The sequence below is a fragment of the Tetranychus urticae genome, chromosome 1 (genome assembly GCF_039701765.1).
Source record: "Tetranychus urticae isolate SD_2017Ah chromosome 1, NJAU_TeUrti_SD_1.0, whole genome shotgun sequence".
Lineage (NCBI taxonomy): Eukaryota > Metazoa > Arthropoda > Arachnida > Trombidiformes > Tetranychidae > Tetranychus > Tetranychus urticae.
The window spans coordinates 6608902-6630619 of NC_142958.1; the positions used below are offsets into that span (position 1 = coordinate 6608902).

Here is a 21718-nt window from a genome sequence, read left to right on the forward strand (position 1 = left end):
TTCTTTTCTCTCCCTTTAAAGGTAAACATTCTGTTAATATCTTTCATTGTCACAAAATCATTTCATTATCATGTCTATAAACCAGTCAAGTAACCACTGAATAATTACTGTAAAATTTTCATCATTTCATCACTTTCGAAATTTCGATTGAAATGAAAAATTTCAGTCGAATCAGTATTGGACCTTTTGTGAGATCGTTTGTCTTGGCTTTGTCACTGAATTAGTTGAAATGACTTGATGGTCATGTTTTGATTGCATGTAAATTGGCTATCAAGATTTACTGTTGTAAAAAAGTTGTTTGGAAAACATTTGTTTTTGGGTTTGATTGATTTGATTGTTTTTTGAATGCAATTTGCTGCTCAACATTTACATTTAATCAGATTGTTTTTTATTTGCTAGTTTGATAAATCCTTTTCTAATTGAGAGTATTAACTTTAACAATTTCAGTCTTAATTGTATCCCAAAGGTAAATGTCTTAACTGTTTTCATTCATTCAATAATATCAACTAATGAACCACCAATTGGTTTATTCATTTTTACCCAATTTACCATTTCTCCGTCAGAATCTCGTTTCAACTTTTCTCTTCAACTCATTATAATCATCAATTTCATCTTATCATGATTACATCAAATTGTTTAGCAAAGATTATGTTGTACAGTTTTATAAATAGTTGTTAGTAAAAGAAGGTAAAAAAACAGTTGAAGTTAATCGTTTCCAACCAAATCTCTGATCAACTGATCTTTGCCTTTGCAAAAGTAGATAAATATGAAGAGATTATTTATCCTTTTGCCAATTAATATTGTATCAGTTTCATTTATTACGAAGCTAATTATTTGAGCTTGAAAGAACCAATGAGTTGAAGCAAATTCCCAACTCAGAATTTTCAGAACATTTCCTTCTTTTATCATCCCAACTTGCGAAATGAAAATTGTTTCAGAAAGGATAAATTTCAGTAATTTCGAGTTTCGAAAATCAGTTTTAATTTCATGAATTTTAACAATGAGTTGATCTCTAATGAAGCTCAGTAATGTTGAGTTTGAATGAAAAGTGAAAATTGTGAGAAACATCGGAGGAATCGAAATCGAAAAAAATGAATTCGAAAATGAACTTTGAAAGATTTACTTCTTTCAACGATAACTTATCAGGAAATGTGAATAATTGATGTGATACGATTTGATATTCATGATAATGATACATACATTTTTAACAATTGTACAATAATATTTGGATAGAATCCAAAATGAGGTGAATTCATTTCTTTTTTTTCATCCTGGCTTCTTCTGCTTCTTCATTCATCCAAATAAATCTTTTAATAACTCAACAGAGTAAAGAAAAGCGATGAACATTTATTAAAATATATTCAAGTTGAAAAGTTATATTTCATGTCGGCTTGTGAATGGTAAAGATAAATAAAAAGTGATTTGAAAAGAAGAAGAAGAAAAGGCAGAAAAATGAAAGGAAAGCGGCAACAAAAAAAAGGTCGAATCAAAGTTTAAGATGGAAACAGGGAAGAGGATAAAGATGGTGATGATGAGAGAGAGAGAAAGATGAAGATGAAAAATATGATGAACGTGAAATAAGGTTTAAACCAAGGGCTGGCCAAACTGAAATAAATCAGAGAATGTCAAAAACACTTGAATGTTTGCACCAAAAAATTTCTTCCAACAGTTTTTTTCTTCTTCTTCTCCTAAACCGTAATAAGAATGAAAATGTACAAGCAAAGGAAGACACAGAAAAATAGTAAAAGTTTGCTTTTTTATCACAACACCCATGGTTATTGCTTGCTCTCATCATCAGTTCTTGATGACCCAATGTGTCGTTGAAACTTCCCAACAAAGTATATCCATACAAACTGGGAATGTCTTTGATAACTTTTACTCCATTCTCCCTCCCAGTTGATATTCCTTGATAGTCTCAACACAGTTGAAGATAATGATTGTCATGATAATATTCAAAGTTGACAGAGTTAGTAAACAATTCGAGAATTGCTTTTTTCATCCAACGATAATTTCATCATCAAAAACATTCATGGTTTATGTGGCTTTCAAATGAGCTTCATTTTATGTAGAGAATGCAAAAAAAGTTGAAATCCTTCATTCATTTAGCTTTCTTTTTATCATCTGGAAACGATTGACAAAGTTTCGATCTAGATTCACGAAGTAACGAAGTATTTGTTTTTTGCTACATTTCGGTAAGATGGCAAATAAAGATAGATTTTTGAGAACGGTACACATACATACGATATATTTTACCTGGTTTTGAACGCAAACATCTTCCTCGCAACTTGCGTTTGCAGTAATTGGAAATTGATGGTTTTGGTGTTGTTCGTGTTCGAGGTGGAGGTGGTGGAGTGACATTTTCAGAGTTAGACTCTGATACACCGGTCGAATCGTAAGAGTGAACTGATGATGATGATGGTGATGATAGTCGAGTAAAAAAAACTTCGGGTACCGAAATACGAAATAAGGCGATAGAGTTGAAATCGGATTTTGAGGTGGAATTGTAGACGATGGTGGAAGTGCAAGTTGAGACGAAGGTGGAAGCGTAGACGGAGGTTGCTGTGAGTCGTGCTCCACTGTGAAAAATTGTTCAGAAATATGAACACAAATATTCCCGATTTGCCTATGTTCACTTTTTATGAAAATTCTCTGCATTTTTGCTGCTGTAAATAACTAATTGAAAACTAATTAAGGGAAAAAAGTCAAACAAGCACACATTTGCTAAGAATGGTATTATTCGTTTTTGGGAATTCTCTTAGACTTTTTGCGTGTTCCTGGGCTTTTTAGCTTGACGCATGATAATTTTACCCACTGAACTGATGTTTTGAGTTTTTTTGATTTGTGTTTCTGCGTGTTTCTATAGAACGAGGTCAAGAGGATTCAGATCTGGTGAATTTTAGCGGCTATTTACTCCTTTAATTCCGACTAATAATTCTATTTGATCTTATATTTTTTTGTGGAGGCATCATGTGTTTTTCACGAACGTTTTCAAAGTTTTTGTTATTGTTCCAAAAAGCAATAGTTTGAAAGTGGAGCGATGCCTGCCATTTTTACCAATTGAATGGTATAGCGGTTTTCACTAACACTATCAGGATAATCGAAACAGCAAGTATCATCACTCTATTTATTTCCATAGTCAATACATTGAATCACAATATTATTTTTGTCACTAACTTACAGTAAATTCACACTTATTTTGATCAAAAAATCAGAGCCATCTATTGGTATCAGAGCTCTAGCTCTAGTATAAATAGTTCTAGGATAATTTAAATAGTACTCTCGTCTTATTATTGCCAATATATTAGACTGCGTTGTTTTTCGGTGAAAATAGGTAAGAATTTACTGTAGTTCTTATGTGCATTGCTCTTTACAATGATTTATGCTTATATAATGGCCATTTGCGAACAAATCACGCGATCTGGTTAGCTTTGGCTTCTTTTGCAGAATTGAGAATTCTTTTTTCCTAGATTCTCGCAATTCAGGACTCACAACATAAATCCGACAGAGGATTACGGAAATATGTTATTCTCGTAGCGATCCATATTTTCAAAATAATACTATTGGATGCGATTCAAGCTTATTGAAAACGTTGTCCTATTACACCACCGATTCGATCTTTGTGGTTCTCTTTTCTTGCCAGGAAAATTATCTTCTCGCCTGATAATCAAATTTTGTTAGCGTGCTTAAAGCTTGCCACACTGTGTAGGCATCATTTCAGTAAAATTGTGCAATTAGATGAATGTTGGCAAAGTAAAATTGCAACAAAGAACCTTAACCAATGAAATGCTTGATAAGTGAAACTTTTTTGCCTTCAATGATGATTTCACTGGAGAAGCAATTTGTGTGTAAAAAGAGTCGTATTTTTGTTCATTGAAACGAAGAGAAAAAAGGTTTAAAAGATTGTCTTTGATTCTGTTAGACAATGTCAATGTAACAGGGAATGTTGTAATTACTCGTAATAATAAGTGTAACATTCATCTGTAATAATGATAATTATGAGAATAAAAAAGTTGCTTTAATTACATCAAACAGAATTATCATTGAGAATAATATTTGGAGGAAGAAGAGAAGCGAATAAAAAGAAAATTTTTAGTCAACATTAATTAGAAATCAAGTATTTTGACTTTCAACAAACTTCTCAAAGTTGATGCTAAAAATAGTGAATACTTTTTATTGCTCCAATTATCTCATCATGATTAGTAACATTGAGCTTTATCGTAACCATGTTATTAAATATTGAGCTTACAATTGTTGCCAAAGAATCTAATATGTTCGAGAAATAAGTAGATTAATAAACGCAAGAAAAGGTCAACTGCGAATCTCGAGTCTTTTCATTTTCTGTTTTGATCAATAAAAGTATTGAGATTAGCTCCATTCAAATATATTTATATCGAGATAACTTTTACTCCCAGTGCACTATAAAGCTAAAAGTTGTTTCAAGAAAGAGAAAAGTTTCTTTGAAGAAAAGAAAGAAAAAAATATAATTAGATACTAATGATAATCATGGAATCAGGTGAATGGAGAGAATAAAAAAAGATAAAGTGATTAATCCTTTTCTCCACTTCCTTCGAGTTTTCAATTATATTTTTCCCCTTCGCTTTATGCCTCTACTAATTAAGGTTACATGGAATCTGATTAATCGATATTTCCTTTTCCTTCTAACCTTGATTCAAGGTTTGCCTTTCATTCAGTTGCAAGTCAACTTGCTAATTATACTGCTAAAATGTCATTTGCAATTTTTTTTCATTCAAACTTTGCAAACTTTTCGCTTTCACTTCAACCTTTGTCACACAAAAACTATAGTTTTAAGGTCGATAATAGATTCTGACTCGAAAATTTAGATTTCTCTTTTGATTCAAATGTTGATTAATATTGAGTATGCGGCTGTTCTGGTCATAAGCAAGTTTTCGGTTGCTTGTGAAAGTTTTTCGAACTTTTTCATTTCGATCAAAATAGAGTTTCCCTCGTTCGAGCTATCTTTAAGGTCAAAGCTCTAAAATATTCGATGTATACGTCCGAAAAGACTTTCGTAATTAAAATTTAGAATTGAAATAGAATAATGAAATTAAGTGAAAAACTTTAAAACTTGAAATTGTCCTTTTAGTTATAGCAAAGTTGATACAAAATTAACGAGTAAACTGATTGTTAACGATTGTAACCACAATTTTGAAGTAAACTTTTAATGATAATGATAATGGTTGACAAGTTGACTGTCATTGAGTTTGGTTAATAATACTTGCCAGTAAAGGCTTATTGTTAACCTTGTCAACAGTTTTGGGATTAGAAGTGTTTCCGGTTTCCGGTGAATCAAGTTGAGAATTGAGATATTAAAAGATGAAAGAGAAAAGTAAAATTGTCAAAAAATGTTAACCTTTAACATGACAACAAAAGAAGGTTGAAATAATTTGACAAAAGTAACAATTGAATGCAATCTTGAAATTAATCTGTTTTGTTGTTTAAATCACAACATTTGTAAACCTCAACCCACAATCATCATTTGCCTAACAATTTCATATCTCATCACATAAAGTATACAAAAAGTGATCTTTAATAGGAAAAGTCACTTTTCCAGATAAACTGAAGAGTTGATTAAAAATGTTGGCCTTTTTGCGCTTCTAAAACCACTGACAAGAAGACAAGAAACAAAAGTCAAGTAATTAGCATTTAAGCAACTTGAATCAGATGATGATGATAATGGTTAACATTAAATTACTTGTCATTTGCCTTGTAATATTATTGTCTCTATTATCATAATGTTTGCCTGTTTTCAATTGCTTCAAATCTGATAAAAGTGAATATCAGCTCGTTAAACTAATGACTTGGTGAATTAAGACAAAGTGAAAGATTGAAAAACCGCAAATCTCGATTAACTCATCTCATGGTTATTAAAGGTCTCCAACATTTAATTACATTACTCAATCATTCAAATCAATTGAATCAATTTATTCATCTTATTAGCTTCAAGTTAATCATACAAAAAAATCAAACTTTATCCATTATTGTTTAATCCTTTGAGATGAACAAGCCAGTGAACTTGCATCCAGCAAGCCAGTTTGTATCTTAATTAACCTCAATTGTTGACTGTTAATTAGGGGAACAAGAAAAAAAGCCTTCAGGTTACAATAACAATCAACATTGCCGTTGATATTGTTTTCTAGTTTCTAGTTTCTACTCTTCATCCCTTTGCTCAGCCAATTACTAATTTTCTGTTTCCTTCCCTGTCAACCTTTTTTCCCTCAATTATTCTCCACTCTTGTTCTGACTCTTGTTTCACCATGTTGCCCTGTGAAAGGGTAAAAGTCAACATGAGAAGAAGAAAAAAATCTCTTCACTGAATAAAAAGTGCAACAGCAAAGTAAATCAAAAGTTTACTCCAAGAATATCTTGGACTGACTGGGAGTGAGAAAATATTTCGATACAGAAAATGTTGCTTGCTCTTCAACCTTTGCTTACTTTTACTGCAACAACATTTGCCTTCTTGTTTCTCATCATTTTCATCCTTCTTTTCATCCATTCTTCTTCTTCTCTTTGCTCAAAGATTGTAGCTTTTGATCGATGCTTATCATCATTTTTAGATATTGATTGAACCTTGGAATTGCGAAAATAGAAGTTCACCTTTTTTTCGCTTCTCTACGTTTATTTAAAGTTGAATGTAACTTTTTGTTTCATCAAAAATCAATCCAATGAGCGACCTTTTATTGTCAGTTATTTTCTTGTTGTCATTGTTCACAATCAAAATTCAATTCTCATCACTTTGAGTCTTTTTTTGCTTCTTCATCTTCATCCCTTGAAACTTGCTCGGGACGAGTTGTTTACTTGGCCTTTCAAGATTCCTTCATAATCGCTATTTAATCTTGTGAGTCTTAAGTTAAGAAGGCGGAAAATAAAATCTCTCATCTTTGCTCATTCTCAAGCTCGTTATCAGTCTTAACTCATCGTATTTTCATCTTTTCCCTCTTCTTCTTTTCTCTCTCTCTTTTCATCATCATTCCATGCTTCTGTTTGTGCTTTATAGAGTCTTGTTGGCTTTCATGGTATAAAAACTTTTGCTGAGTCAAGTCACATCTTTTACTTGAAAAACAACGTGAAACAGAAGAAGAAGAAGAAAAGAAGAAGCAAGAAAATGAAAGATAAAAGGACAGAAATCATGTGAAATCACATCCATGTTATACAATTGAATTCAGGTCTTGATCTTTACTTTTGACCATCACAAAGCCTTTATCATGATGATACCGAGGGGAAGACAGGAAAGTAAGGAAAGAAGAAGAAGAAACAATTATTAATGATCAACAATGTAAAAAGATTTGACTTGGACATTGGGCTTGTCCATCAAGATTCACAGCTTACGATTGTTCATCTCGTTATTATAGTTGTCAATAGATACAGATGTTTCAATGATGTCAATTGAGATGATCAATGAACGCTTTACTTTAGTTACGGCCAAAGTTAACTTTTCAATTGGAAAACACGAAATGATTAAAGTCCATTTTTAAGGTTGGATTTGCAAGTTTGGTCAATCGTTTTCAGTCGAAACTGTAAATTGATTTTGTTTTTTGATCGTTCCAATGTTCGGTCGTTTTGGGAAACGCCATCGTTTGATACAATCAAATGGTTAATCTAATTTGATATTATCAATTTAACTTTGATTCTTTTCTTTCTTTTACTCATTCTTTTTGCTCGTTCTGTTAAATAAAAACAATTCAATTGTAACTCCAATATATCAAAGTTTATTCTTAATCTGATTCTTTCCGACTCTCTGAAGATAATAGAGATTAACTGAATCCCTGATTCACTCAATTTAACCTTAAAGTCTTTCCACTTTTATCCTCAAATATTCCCATTTATTCATGTATTCATTTGTGCTCCAAATCCAAAGTCAATGTGAACATTCAATATCACGATAATATCATCGATTAATATTGTTAATGTTCAAATATTGAGCCAGAGATTAATGAATAATCGTTTAAGTTGCTGTTCAAGTGAAACAAACTATTTATTGCAATCAAATTGACTCATCAAAATGGCTTCAGTTTCCATTGCAACCTGTAAGGAAAGATTTTGCTACAAATCAGGGAAATATTCATTTCTCAGAATCGCTTATAGCTAGAGGGCTGAATTTTATTAGCAATTTAGACCGCTCGACCTAAAATTTCAGGAAACCCAAACATTTAGAGTAGAACTTATTAATCATGAAAACTATTCACTTCAAACCTTCAAAACTTCGGCTAGTTGTCAACTCAGTCGATCCTCGATTTCAAGTTCATTGAAATAATTAAGATATAATAAGCTTTTGCATATTCCAATCGACTAATTATTGAACCTGAAATTTTCGATACTCTAAAAATTGAATTACTTTTCATGAAATTTTTGTGATCCAACTAAGAGTATAAAATTTTGAATATTTAGAAACAATGAATTCTGAAGTAAAAATTTATTCAGAACTGTCAGAAGTATATCAACACGTGAAAATGCACAAAAAATTGAACCATTCAAATCACCGAAACACAAATAAATCCGTTTGTTGCGAGCAATTTAAATGAAAGAATGATCTTAAAAATCTGAAATCTTTTGAAAAGAAATTCATTGAACTGTATTTCAAAATCTGATTTGTGCTTAGACTTTTCTTCCGGAGAAATTCAGAAAAAATAGTTTTTCAGCTGTTACGCCCTGTAGACTTGTTATTGTTTTTTATTTGATGATTTGGCTTAACATTTATAATGTTTGCCTTTAAAGGTTGACTTGGTTTGTCAGTCTTAAAATGAGTTTTGAATGTAAATATCATGTTGACTGATATACACTGTTGACCAAAGGTGTGAAGGTCAAGTGAATGTAAATGGATAAAATTATCATATACAAAAGAGTATTCAATTGAATTGAATGAATTGCAATTGAATTAACTCGACAAAATGTTTCAAATTGAAGATAATTTGCAAGCCTGGAACCAATTTTTTCCTTAACCTTACCGAGGCAACAATTTTCACAATTTGTTAACATTAAAAGTAATACATTGTTCACTTGTTTTTATACAAGATGAGTGAATACAAAGAAGCAAAAATGTCAACATTTTCACCTTTTCTCAAGTTATTCTGGAGTGACATAAAAAGTCTTATGCTAATAAAGTGGCAAAATAAAAAATGTGTTATCAAGTATTATTACAGTTTACAGGTTTCAACACTTTTTTACCCTGGCATCATCATCTTCTTCAAATGTCTTGGTGTATATTTTAGCAGGGAAAAGGAGAGTAAAGGGAAGGCGAATGATGATGAAGACAAAAAGATGAAAAAATGAACAAAAATTAAAAGAAGCTTAGATTCCATTGAAACATCTTTCCAAGCAAATGATGGTTAAAACAAGAGTAAAGAGTGTTTTAATGTCTTCTAATGGTATTCTTATGTCATCAAACAACCATTTTCAAGTATTCAACAAAAATCTTTTTTTTTCCTTCAACCTTTTCAATGGCAAAGGAAAAAATTTCATATCAAATGAACAGGTTTTGGATCGTATCAACAACAGTATTGTTGACATTTTCAGTGGACTTTGTTCACATTTACAGCTTGAGCAAGTGAATTAATATCAAATTGTTAGATAAAACTGATTCAATTTTTATTACTCCAAGTGCAGCTCTTTCACCTTGCGCTAGTTCAGAATTTTCAGATTTATTATCGAACTCGATTTAGAAATGAAATTCATAGTTGACGTCGATCTTTGGTTAAATGTTGAGCATGATTATGAAAATGTTTTACTCGAAGTAAGCCAATGGACGAAAGAAGTTGGATAAGTTCAACTAAATTTAACTTGTTGAAAGACTGTCTTAAAATTCTTATAATGAAAAAGCAATACTCAGTGACATGATGAAATGAATAACTTGGGCATAGTCTGGTGACCATTACTTTTGAAAAGAGTTGAATGATGGATGTTGATAAATATTATCATTGCGAGAAATTTGATGTTTTTCCTATTCTTTTCAACATTCCTTCATCAAATTTGTTGAGATGAACAAAAAAGATAATGAGAAATCATATTTTCTGTTATTAAATTGTAACAAGAGTAATCACTCTTAACAATATTATTAGATTTTGCTGGTTTCATCAAAGACGAGCCAAACAGAAAGAAACAGAGAGAAGTAAAAAAAATTTCAGAATAAAATTTGATCTGAAAAAAAGTAAAAAATGATAACCACAGAAGAGAAAAAAAATGTTGACCATAGAATTGGTTTTTCCTCTTGTTTCCTCTCGCCCATCATCTTTCACTTATTTTCACGTTTGAAGAAGAAGAAGAAGAAAAAAAGAGAATCGAAAGTAGAAATATTTTGAAAGATGAAAAACGAAAGAAGAAAAAGAAAAGAGAGAAAAAATTGTGACGAGAAAATTCTGGCCCTTTTCATCATCATTAACATGCTCATCATATTTAGACTTTCCTTTATTCTTGCCTTGATAATCAAAAGACATTCTGACGTTTTGTTTAAATTGACTGACTCAACTGAATGAAAAAAAAGTTAACATGAAAAGGATGAACAAGAATGAAAGAGCAACTGAAGCCAACCTGAGCATAAAGATGAAGATGAACATGATTTGGCTTCATTATTTGATCCCAAACCGTTATCAGTGTTGGCAAGAAATAACAAGGTAAAAAGGGATGATGAGATGGACAAAAGAAGAATGTCATTTCTTTCCCTTTCTCTTCACTCTTTCAACCCTAAATCTTGACAATGTTTAGCATTGAATGAGATTCATATTGATTTATAGTTACCAAACTCATTCCAGGCTACTTATCCCATTGCTCATTGCTGACCGTCTCTTGGATCATTGGATAAGCCAATAATGAATCATTCAATTTACCATTAGAATCATTAACAACAATCCATTGTTTAACTAAATTCAATGCAATTTGTTAACTTCAATCTTGATCACATCAGAACTTTTCCTTTCATTCAATGGCAACTCAATTTTTCAATATCAATGTTGACCAATTTTTTCTTCCTCAACATTCCAATACAAATGAACTCCATGAAGGGAAACATCTTACAATTTCTTTTCATCTTCAACTATTCGAGTAACAATATACAAATTACTTGTTGGCTGTTTCGCTCTTTTCATCTATTCCACTCTATTATCAACAATCTTTCTGTTCAAATAATAACCCAAAATATACATATAAAGATGTAAACAAAATGACAAGCTCACTGGTTTTTTGCCTTGTTGTTGGTTCGAGTTTTCAGATAGACTTGAATAGCGAAATGCATTTTTTGTATCATCCATATTATCATGATTATCATTATCATCATTGTTATTGTTCAATGTTATTAATATAATACAGAGGGAAAAAAGATAGCGATCAAATATCGCCTCACTTTTTTCTGCTTTCATCATATAAATACGTAAAAATGCAACTCATTTGTTTGAATAAATTCATTTATCGTTTTTTCTGCTTCTTTTCCATTCTTCTTTTTTTATAAATTCCCTGTTCTGTTGAATTCATCTATTTGCTTTCCATGCTAGTCAGTCTGGATTGATGAATGAATAAAAGTGAAAAGGTTTTTCTTTTCAATTTTGGCCACGAATCAAAGAGTTTCAAGAATGAAGCGTTTTTTACATAATTTTATCGAGTTGATTCGCAATTCACTAACTTGGTTTAATTTTTTGTTAATATTGGGTTCAACTTTTGTAATTTTTTCAGATACAAATGCATTTTAAGCTAGTTTTGCTCCAGTCAGTCCATACTTCAATTCATTGTGAATCATGTTTCATTGTACCATAAGCATTGTGAACAGTTCGCAAATGGTCAATTCCACCACTAATACTGTTCTGTCACTAATAATTCCTGCATTTCTGCAAGTTCGGAACACACTTGGATGAAATGAATATACTTACTACCATTAAGTATCACCTACCGTGTTGGCCGCTGAGAAAAAATTGATAATATGTTTAGATGTGGGTATACTCATCATTTCTCGGAATTGACTAGCTTTTGATTCCGAAACGACGACTAGAGTAACCTTCGTTAAGATCAAATCTCTCCGTCATTTCTGCTCAATTGCTATTAGCAGATTGTCTTTAAGATTTTGGTGGGAACTTGTGAGAGTGCTTCGGTCGAGGGAAGTCACTGTACCGGTACTTGCTAAGCTAGTGTCATAATTACATCTACTCGACATGATTGTATGGCTGGTATGGAATGCATAAGAATTTCGTATAATGAATATGAATATGAAGTACTTTGAATTTATAGTCTGAATAGCCGTTTTCAACAGGTAAGCTAAATGTAAGCGACAAAATGCCAATTTGGTTGAGTTTGTTTTAAAATTTTCGTTGAGTTTTGTCTTTTTTTCATCAAGGTAAATTTTGATAACCCTTGAGGTAACAATAAGGTTGATTATTGTCTGAAAGTCAGAATCGGTAAATATTGAAGTAAAGATGAAAAATTATCTGTAGACTTTTCTTATTCTTGAACTTTTTGATTAAATATTGAATTTTTCGTTGAGTTTTTTCATGAAATGAATGAAGGTGAACCTTTTCTTTAACTTGAACCCAGCAAAGATATTTGCTCCTTTTCACTTTTCCTTCCCTGCCTTTGCACACTTTTTTCACTAATAATAATACAATCATATTTATCTAATATTTAATAATATACTAAATAAAATATTTGAAAATCTTGAAAGTGAAAAAGTCAAGTTGAGAAAAGAAAAGAAAAGAAGGAAAATAAAGAAAATTTTGATTCAAGATTAAACCTTCAGGCAATGGTTCAAGTGTATCTTCAAAAGATTTATAAACTCAATCAAGATTCAGCCTTTTATTTGCTCACCAATCCAATGCAATTGCAAACCAGAATAACATCAAGAAATGTTTCATCTCATCAGCATTAGTCTTTTGCTCTCATGTTTCCATCATCCTCACGATAATCCAAATATCATGTAAACATGAACTATTATGAGCCATATCAAGTTGTTGATGACTTGATGAAACTCTCATCTCTTCATCTTCTCATATTAAAAGAGAAACGAAGACAAAACTTTATCATCAACTTCATCTTCGATTGTTGTTCAAAAGTTTTTTCGCCTTTTTTCATCTTCTTTTTTCGTCAAGTTGATTCCAATAATTTGAGCTCTAAGTGATTGTAATGATCGTGATGAGGGAAGAGATTGAATTGAGTTTACATTTTGAATTTAATGTCAAATTGGTTTAAATTAAGGCTTAAGGCAGTTAACAAAAAGTTGAATTTTGATTGTAAGCAAAAAAGGTTAAATTCATCCATTTTTTCACCTTAAACTGTATCAACACTGATTTTGCCCTTCCAGTTACCTCATTATTATTCAACATTTTTTTCTTTCCTCATTAATATCAATTTTTTCATCGTGAAAAGATTCAAGAGCTGGAAGGTTTTTAAGAGCTGACTAGAGTTATTCAATCGAGTATGAAATATTTAAATGTGATCGAGTTTTTCATGAGAAAATGTGATTCTCGACTTGAGATGCTAAATTTGAGCAGAAACTTTATTTTATTTGATACTCTTCAACTTACAATGGGTGTCTACCGTTCTAATATCTGTTAGTTTATGTTTGAACCTTCAAGAAATTGTAATTTTTATGAATTTATCTTTCATTAGAATCCAGTATCAGGTCAGGAAGCTAGCAAAAATGATACGAATTTCGAAGCTTTCGATGACTTTTAAAGTCATTTTGCAGCCTCCAGCTTTTTGCAATCCAAGAAGCTGATACTCAAAATGAATGCTACTAGTTAAAATAAAGTTATACGATTTGCTATTCATCTATCATTTGCTTTCAAACGATTCCAAATGTAAAGTTTATAAGAATCAGATCACTTAAGTTATCGGTTTTGAGACCATATTCAACAGCGATGTGATAAACCAGCTAATAAACTTAAAGTTGAACAAAACTGAAGACGAAATTAACTTTAACAGTAAAATATTCTCTTTTCTAGGATTAATGACAGTTCTCATGTTTAGAGTAATAACGATACAAGATGCATAAGTTACAAAAAGCTTCAGAACTGAAGATTGCATAAAATCTCAATGAAATGGTGGTTTAGAGCAAATAAGTCGCTTTTACCGGAATCAATTGACATTTTGCAATCAATGCGTTTCTTAATAGCGATTCAAACCAACCTTTTGATGAACTGCAACTTAGTTCAGTAAATTAAAAGTCTTCGACACTTAAATTGCGGCAAAGCTTTGAAAGTCTCAACATAGCTAAATATCCAAAGTGTGATATTTGGTCAGACTCTGCCAATTTCGTTGAGAAACTGACTTTTACTCAAAAAGTCTTTGCTATAATAAAAAATTGTACCATTTTATATTCACACCGACATTTATTTTGATAACAATGAACATGGTAACTTAATCACAGTTTTACCTCATTTCATGACCCAAAGAGTCCAAAACCTAAGTCAAAAGGCTTTTTACCTTTAAAGGTTGAAAACACGATATTATTTGAAATCAATTGAACAAAAAGAAAAGAGTTTTACACAATTTTTGCATTCTACTTATTCAAGGTGCAAAACAGTAACAAAGGATGAGGTAATATCAACCCTGAACCATGAAGATTCATCATTGAAGAAGAAGTTGAAAAACAAAGAAAAACAATTGAAATATTACTTGAAACAAGTATTTATCAAAGTGAACATAAACTCATCTCAATATGTCTTCTTTGAATCACACATATTTGTAGAGAAAAGAAGGAAAAGAGCAAAAATTGTTGATCCATTCATCTTTTCATCATCCCTTCCCTTCATCATCCCATCATCATCTTTTATCTTCATCTTTATCATAATCTTTTTTTCATTCTTTCCTCTTCCCTTTTACCATGTTTACTCGGTCAAACCGATTTTGTTAACCATTATTCATATATTGGTCCCGTAAGCATTAAAGGTTCAATATCTTTCTTCAATGTATATTTTAATATAATATCATGTTCATGTTATCATCATGTTTGTCTTATCCAAGGAATTTGTTGAAGAAAAGCGAAAAGAGAGCAAAAAAGAAGCACAAAAAAGCCTTTAAACATTTATTTCTCTTCCTTCTGCTTCCATTAATTCAACTTTTGCATCTTTTCCTCTTCTTCTTCTTTTAAAATCATGTTTTGTTTTTGGCCTTTCAACAACAAACACTTTACAAGATGTATAAAAGTATTTTAATACATAACTTGAAACATTTTACCTTCACTCTGATTTGCCTCCCTGCAAATATTATCTCATAATATTAACTTTTGCCCTTCAAAATTGCACTTGAAGATGAATATCTTAGAAGAGCATTTCACTCAATATTTAATGCAACAATCAAACTCGTCACTTCAGAAAGAAAACATTGAACAATTAAAATGTTGGAACTAAAAGAAGATGGAAATTCAGGAAATTTCTTATTTTCTTTACCAATTATTGAATGTTTTTTTGCTATTTGATATTTGATCGGTTTAACCTTTCAGTAAAACTTTTACTTGGAAATGGTTATCATTTACATGAACAGCGGATAAGATGAACATTAATGTCCATTGATTTGATAGCTTGATTCATCAACAATATCATGAGCATCAATAATACATAATTGAATAAGAGGCCAAAAAAGATTGATAAACATTAATAGATACATTTATTTGTTGGAAAACTTTATCAACCGGATCTTGGATCAAAGCGAAAACAGAAACAAAATCATTCATTCATTTCTGAGCTCTCATGGTTATATCATATTCACCAAGATTCCATTGATATTCACTTAGTTTTCTATTAATTTCCTTTACAAACAATCAAAAGTGCAACAAAGTGAGATGGAAAAGTGTAAAGGCAAAAAATTGATAACTTTTTTTGCATTAATGCTGGCTACAGTTGCATATTGATGAAAAATCTCACTGGGAGTGCATCATGGATTATAGCATTTCTTTATGCTATAAAGTCAAGAATAATGATTATCGTTGAAAACAAAAGATGGTTCAAAAATTTTAATCTCTTTTTGTGAAGAAAAGGAAAAATTCTGAACATATCATCTCAAAGGGATTCTGTAATTGGGAATAGCATTTGCTGTTGGTTACATTCGTTCAAACTGAAAGTCCAAGTTGAAACTTGATTTACTTCATTCAATTTCAACAAATTTTATTTACTTTTTGCTAAACTCATATCCATGTTTATTGAATAAAGCAAATTTTATCTTATCCATGAGTCTAAATGTTATTTCTCCATCCAGAGTTTTTCAAGTTTCCTCAGAAAATTTCAGAATTTTAAGAATTCTCTAGCATTTTAGACGTTCGACCATCAGAAAAGCTCCTTTTGGAGTTGATAAAGCTTCCAAAACGAGTTACTTCATCTTAGGTTATACAAGCAAATAAGTTTTATCAATTAGAAAGTCAATGAAAGATCGAAATCAAGATTATTATATTTAGCATCAGTAGGCCATGAAGCAAATTTTGTCTCGAAATGCGTGCGTTTCGTTCAATGCAAATAATATTTCCAATTCATTTTGAGAGGGAAAAAAGACGGAATGATTTAACATGAAAAATCAACAAAAGGTTAATTTTAAAGTTATATAAAGTTTGCAGTGATTTTGCATGAAATTATGAGACTTGCAAAGGCTGCAAATTGATTAAACTTTCAGGGAATTCTGTAACTTGCAAAGCTTGCCAATTGCACCGCAATTCTCAATCGATCAATTGTTTGACGAGTTTTCTGTAACGTCACTCACAGAAACCAACAAATAAACTATTAACTGATTTTGTTTCCGATTCAATATTTCAATTGAGATGCTGACAAGCATGAGAATCTGATGTATCAAGCTTCAATAATGTTGAGTGAGAAAACGTGAAAAATATAATCAACTGAGCATTATTGTTCACTATCAGTTTATTTCATTTCTTTTCATATTCCACTGTCAAGAGAAGGCAAAGAAAAGTCGAAAAAAAAGTAGAACACAATTCGACTGATACTCATTATGATTAGTATGATGATGATGATTATTATTATTATCATTATATTACTTCAACTTGTTTATCAAAGTGTATTAATAAATAATGTGGTAAAGTAAAGTTTATTACAGGATCAAATTGTTAACGGGCAAAAAAACGGTTATTCAAGCAACAATAACTGAACAATAAAACTAATAATAATCTTCATCATAATGATAACTGTGAATAAATGAAATGCAATTTATTTCCAGTTCTTTATTGAATAACAGCAAACTGTGAGGTTATAATTTAATTAAAGTTACTGTTGATATTTATCATGATTAACATGATAATTATAGTCACTGTGAACGAGTAAACAAGAGACAAAAGAAAGTCCCATTCAAATGTTGGTCAAGAGTTGCAATCAAAAGTCAAGTTCAACTGTTAAATCCATTAATAATTGTTCAACTGAAATGGTCGAAATATGCTTACAATTAGTGACTTGAAGATGATAATAAACATAATGCTTTGCTTATTAAATAATTCATCATCTTATGAGCTCTTGGAACATTATCAAACTGATTAGTCTGACAATTTATTGTCATTCAGCGAGATTCTGCTTTTGCTTCTTTCGTCATTTAGTGTTCATAATTTATGGTGAAAACTCGAATCAGATTATAACTCGAGAAGCGATCAAGTCACTTGAAAACTCATCATGAGCATTGTTATCAATATTTCATTTCGTCTTTTCTCAACTTGCAACAGAAATGGAAGAATATGTATTTTCATGTTTAGCGGTTGATTTACTTTTGTCTCGATTGATAGTCATTAGGATCATGATCAAGCTCAACCATGTCAATTCCCGTGAGATGTTATCTTCGTAGTAGCATCGTCATAACTGAGAAATTGTTTGCTTCTTGTTTTTTCCTCTTCTTTTTCCTGGTTTATATAAATAAATAACTTTTCTTTACGGTAACTCAACTCAATTGAGACTAATAATACATCAACCTTTTATTATTATTATTATTATTTATAAATGCTACAATAATGATTTGATATAGCATAATAATGATAACAACAAAAGGTAACAGATAATTGTCATTTGTAGCTGGCCTTTTGTCAGGACTTATTTTTGTCTCTACCATTCATTTACTTTGTTGCTTTTTACATTAACCATTCATGGGTTAAGGTTGTACTGTTGGATGCTGCTACATCTACTGATCATTTGTTTGATAATCATTATTTGTTTGTTAAAATTATCATCATCATCATCATTATTATTATAAGACATCAATGAACCGCAAACACCAAATATTCATCATTAATTATTTAACCTGAATTTACTTGGTTAAAGTTAATGTTGATCAATAATTAACCATTGAAAGCCTGTTGGTTTAGTTGCAATTCACTCTATAACAAATAAAACTGGTCAACCTTTTCCTTTTGCAAAGTTTTCAGACTTATACTGGACTGTAATCTGCAATGAAACTGTCGACTGAGAGAAATATCTTGACGAAGAGAATGTTGTTATTTCACTGTGCAACGTTTGTATCAAAGCATTTTGCTCTGAAGTCGATGTCTAAACTTGCTTGCTTTCAATAGATTTGCAAGTTACTGTCTTATTTGATTTCCGATGTAAAATTTGCTAGTTAACCAGTTCATTTTACATTTTAGAGGTTGGTTTAACCAGCATTTAACTTATTTTAAATCTAAAACCTAAAAGTAAATCAATTTGGAGCGTTTATGTATCGAATGCAGTTGATAATTGACTTGCAAACGCTTTGAATGCAACGCTCAAACTTGGTATAACTTGGCTAGTATTTTGATCGAAAGATTACTTCTGCAGGATATTAGTGTTTTCTTTATGCAAAAACGATCAACTTAGCCTGAAAATACGAAAGCGTCTGCAGTTCTAAGCACATAAAACCAGAGAAAATCATTCGAAAACTGGTAAGCAAATAGCATAAAGTTAACAATACAAATAGTCTTCAATTTCAATCGTTAAGAACAAAACTGCTATAACATGAAACACATTCAACTAGCATTCAATGCTAATGCCACAAAATAATCGAAACAATAAAGCTGCATAAACCATTACTATCATGAATTAGTCTAGGGATCTGTTTACACTTTAAGTTAATTTTATCCCGAAAACCAAGCAAACATTGATGATCGAAACCTAAAATTGTTGCTTTTTATAACGCTTTTTTAACCCAAATTTAACCTTTGCAAACAAATTTCCACTTAATTTACAATAACAATATTGATTAAGATGTTAATGAAACATTAAATTGTCATGTTAACAGTGGAATGACAAGAAAGATGATGAAGAAGCCGTGAAAACAGTGAATGACAGTTTTCGGATGAAACAAGAGTCAACCTTTTTCGTTTTCTGGTTATTTTGTATGAAAATTATTGCATTAAACTCTCATCTTCAATGATCACCACCATAACCATGATAAACATCACCATCATTATTGGAACCTTGAGTTGTTACTTTTTTCTCCATCCTTTTCAAGATGAATCTATTTTTAATTACCATTTTCACCGTCAACCAAAATAACTTTTTTTCCCTTTCCTTTGCTTCCTCCATCATCAACATCCTTTACACTTTCACCTAAAACAGTGAATTACAAACATTGTTATTGAACATCCCAACGTTTCCATTCCTCATCCTCATCTTGAAAATTGTGATCCTCTAATGGGTTATTAATAACAACACTTATGGATCTCTTAATGTCCAAGTCCTTTTTTATTCCTAATACTGTTCGGTCTACTGTTGAACCTGTTTTTATATCATTAATCAAATCTTAAGTTGAAATCATTTTCATGTCAATTATAACTTAACGTTTACCTTTCAAATTATAATTTGTGAACCTGAAACTCATTAAAACTATTAGTTATTGCTACTCAACATTTAATTATAACTTCATTTGGATTGGAGTACAAAGACTTATTGTTGATCGGTCAACAATTGTAACTAATTGCTCAGCTAAACTTGGCTAATTTATAAATTTATCAAAGTTACTCCAAGAGTTATTTAAAAATATACTTTAACCAACATTCAATGGATTGATATTAATCTTTTTTCTTCCTTTCTTCTTCTTCTTCTTGCTGCTTCCAATAATTGACTTTGTCTTTTGGTCCAATTGTTGTTTAATCCATGAATAACCACCGGATTCTGTTTCATTTCCGTTCATCAATTCATTCTGAATGCTTTTACTTTGCAACCTTTGTTCACAATCGCTTTTCTACTTTGAATCATTGAATAATTGATGACAATGAACAACAATGATGGATCAATGGAAATGCATACAAAAACCAAACAAAATCCAATCCAACATTAGATGAAGCTCCAACAATACGGGAAAAATTTTACTCGCAAAGTTTAAATCCAGGTTCACCTGTAAGCTTAAAATGCTCATCGACCGGCAGTCCACTGCCCAAGATAAGATGGTACCATTATGCTAAACCATTGTCACATACTTCGTATCGTAATAAGAAGAGAGTTTCCCACTTTGAAAATGGCTCTGATCTGTTCATCTCTTGGCTCAACATAACCTCGATTGATCCTGAAGATGGAGGATTGTATACTTGTGAAGCCTTTAATGAGATTGGAATTGCTCGCTCATCAGCCTCAATACAAGTCACCGGTCCTCCATTTGTCCATCCAATGGACAACATAACTCTTGGAAGTCAAGAAAGCCTAACAATCCACTGTCCATACTCTGGTTATCCAATCGAAAGCATTACATGGACAAAAGGTAAGTCAAGTCAAATCCAAGATCCTAACCTAAGAAGGTTCACTTGTTAGCACAAAAGACAGTCCAAAGACCATTGACTTGCACGTAAAATCAATGCAAAAGCATTTCTCGATAAATCAATTTTTGCATTTCTTCTGTTCGATAAATCAGTTTGATGAAATTTCATTCAATCACAGAAGCACTATTTGAAGCCAACATTTATAAAAAGAAACGCAAAAGCCTGTTTAAGAAGCAGAATATCAATTCTTCCATTGAAATGAATATTAATAATATGGGATCAAAAAAGTACACTCTCAATGCTTGAGGCAACATTTCATTATCCACTCATTTTTTGCATCCTTACCTTTATAATAACCTGATATAACATGATGTACATGTGATATGTACTTGAGAGAGAGAGAGTAAAAAAAGTAAAATACAACACAAGAAAAAAAGAAATGATAAAAGTAATATTCTGTATCCAATATCCACACAACTGAACATAATTTTATTCGTTATCCTATGTAAATTCAATTTTCATTTTCCTTCTTTTCTTTCCCTTAATATCTGATTCAGTCAAATATTAGATGTTAGCAGAAGAAGAGGCAAAAAATATTCAGATAATATTGAAACGTACATCATTTGTACCCTTAAGTCTACTTTGATAGTAATTTTACTTTTTCTCCTTCTAACATCATTCCCTTGACTGGGAGTGAAAAAACTCCAAAACATTAAAAGTTTGCTTTTGCCTTTTCGCCAATCACACAATTAAAAGTGTTGAAAGTTAAATCAATTGAACAAATTGTTTGAGGATAAAATGTAAATTACTCCATTTCTAAGAGTTTAATTAGTCAATAAAGTCCAATAAAATACTAATGATTAAGGTTTTATTGGTAAATGGAAATGATGAATTTTGTAAAAATAGTTTTTCTTTTGTTAACTTTCGCCTTCTTTCCATTAGTTATTTCCTCCCTTCTGTTGATCACTTGTACTTGGTTATTATTCCAACACAATTTATCCATTAATTGAATGATTGATGAACTGAATATCTGACGAGTAAAGAAGAAGAGAAAATCTTGCAGATTCTATTATTTTC

At 31.1% G+C, this 21718-nt stretch overlaps 1 protein-coding gene across 1 annotated transcript in view; it reads left to right on the top strand.

Annotated features, from left to right (window-relative positions):
- Positions 1-21718, top strand: part of LOC107367228 (cell adhesion molecule DSCAM-like) — a 57671-nt gene that overhangs the window by 25743 nt on the left and 10210 nt on the right. The window contains exon 3 of the mRNA XM_015934912.3: positions 20227-20643. Within this exon, the coding sequence (XP_015790398.2) occupies positions 20227-20643 (417 nt within the window). The remainder of the gene's footprint in view (positions 1-20226; positions 20644-21718) is intronic.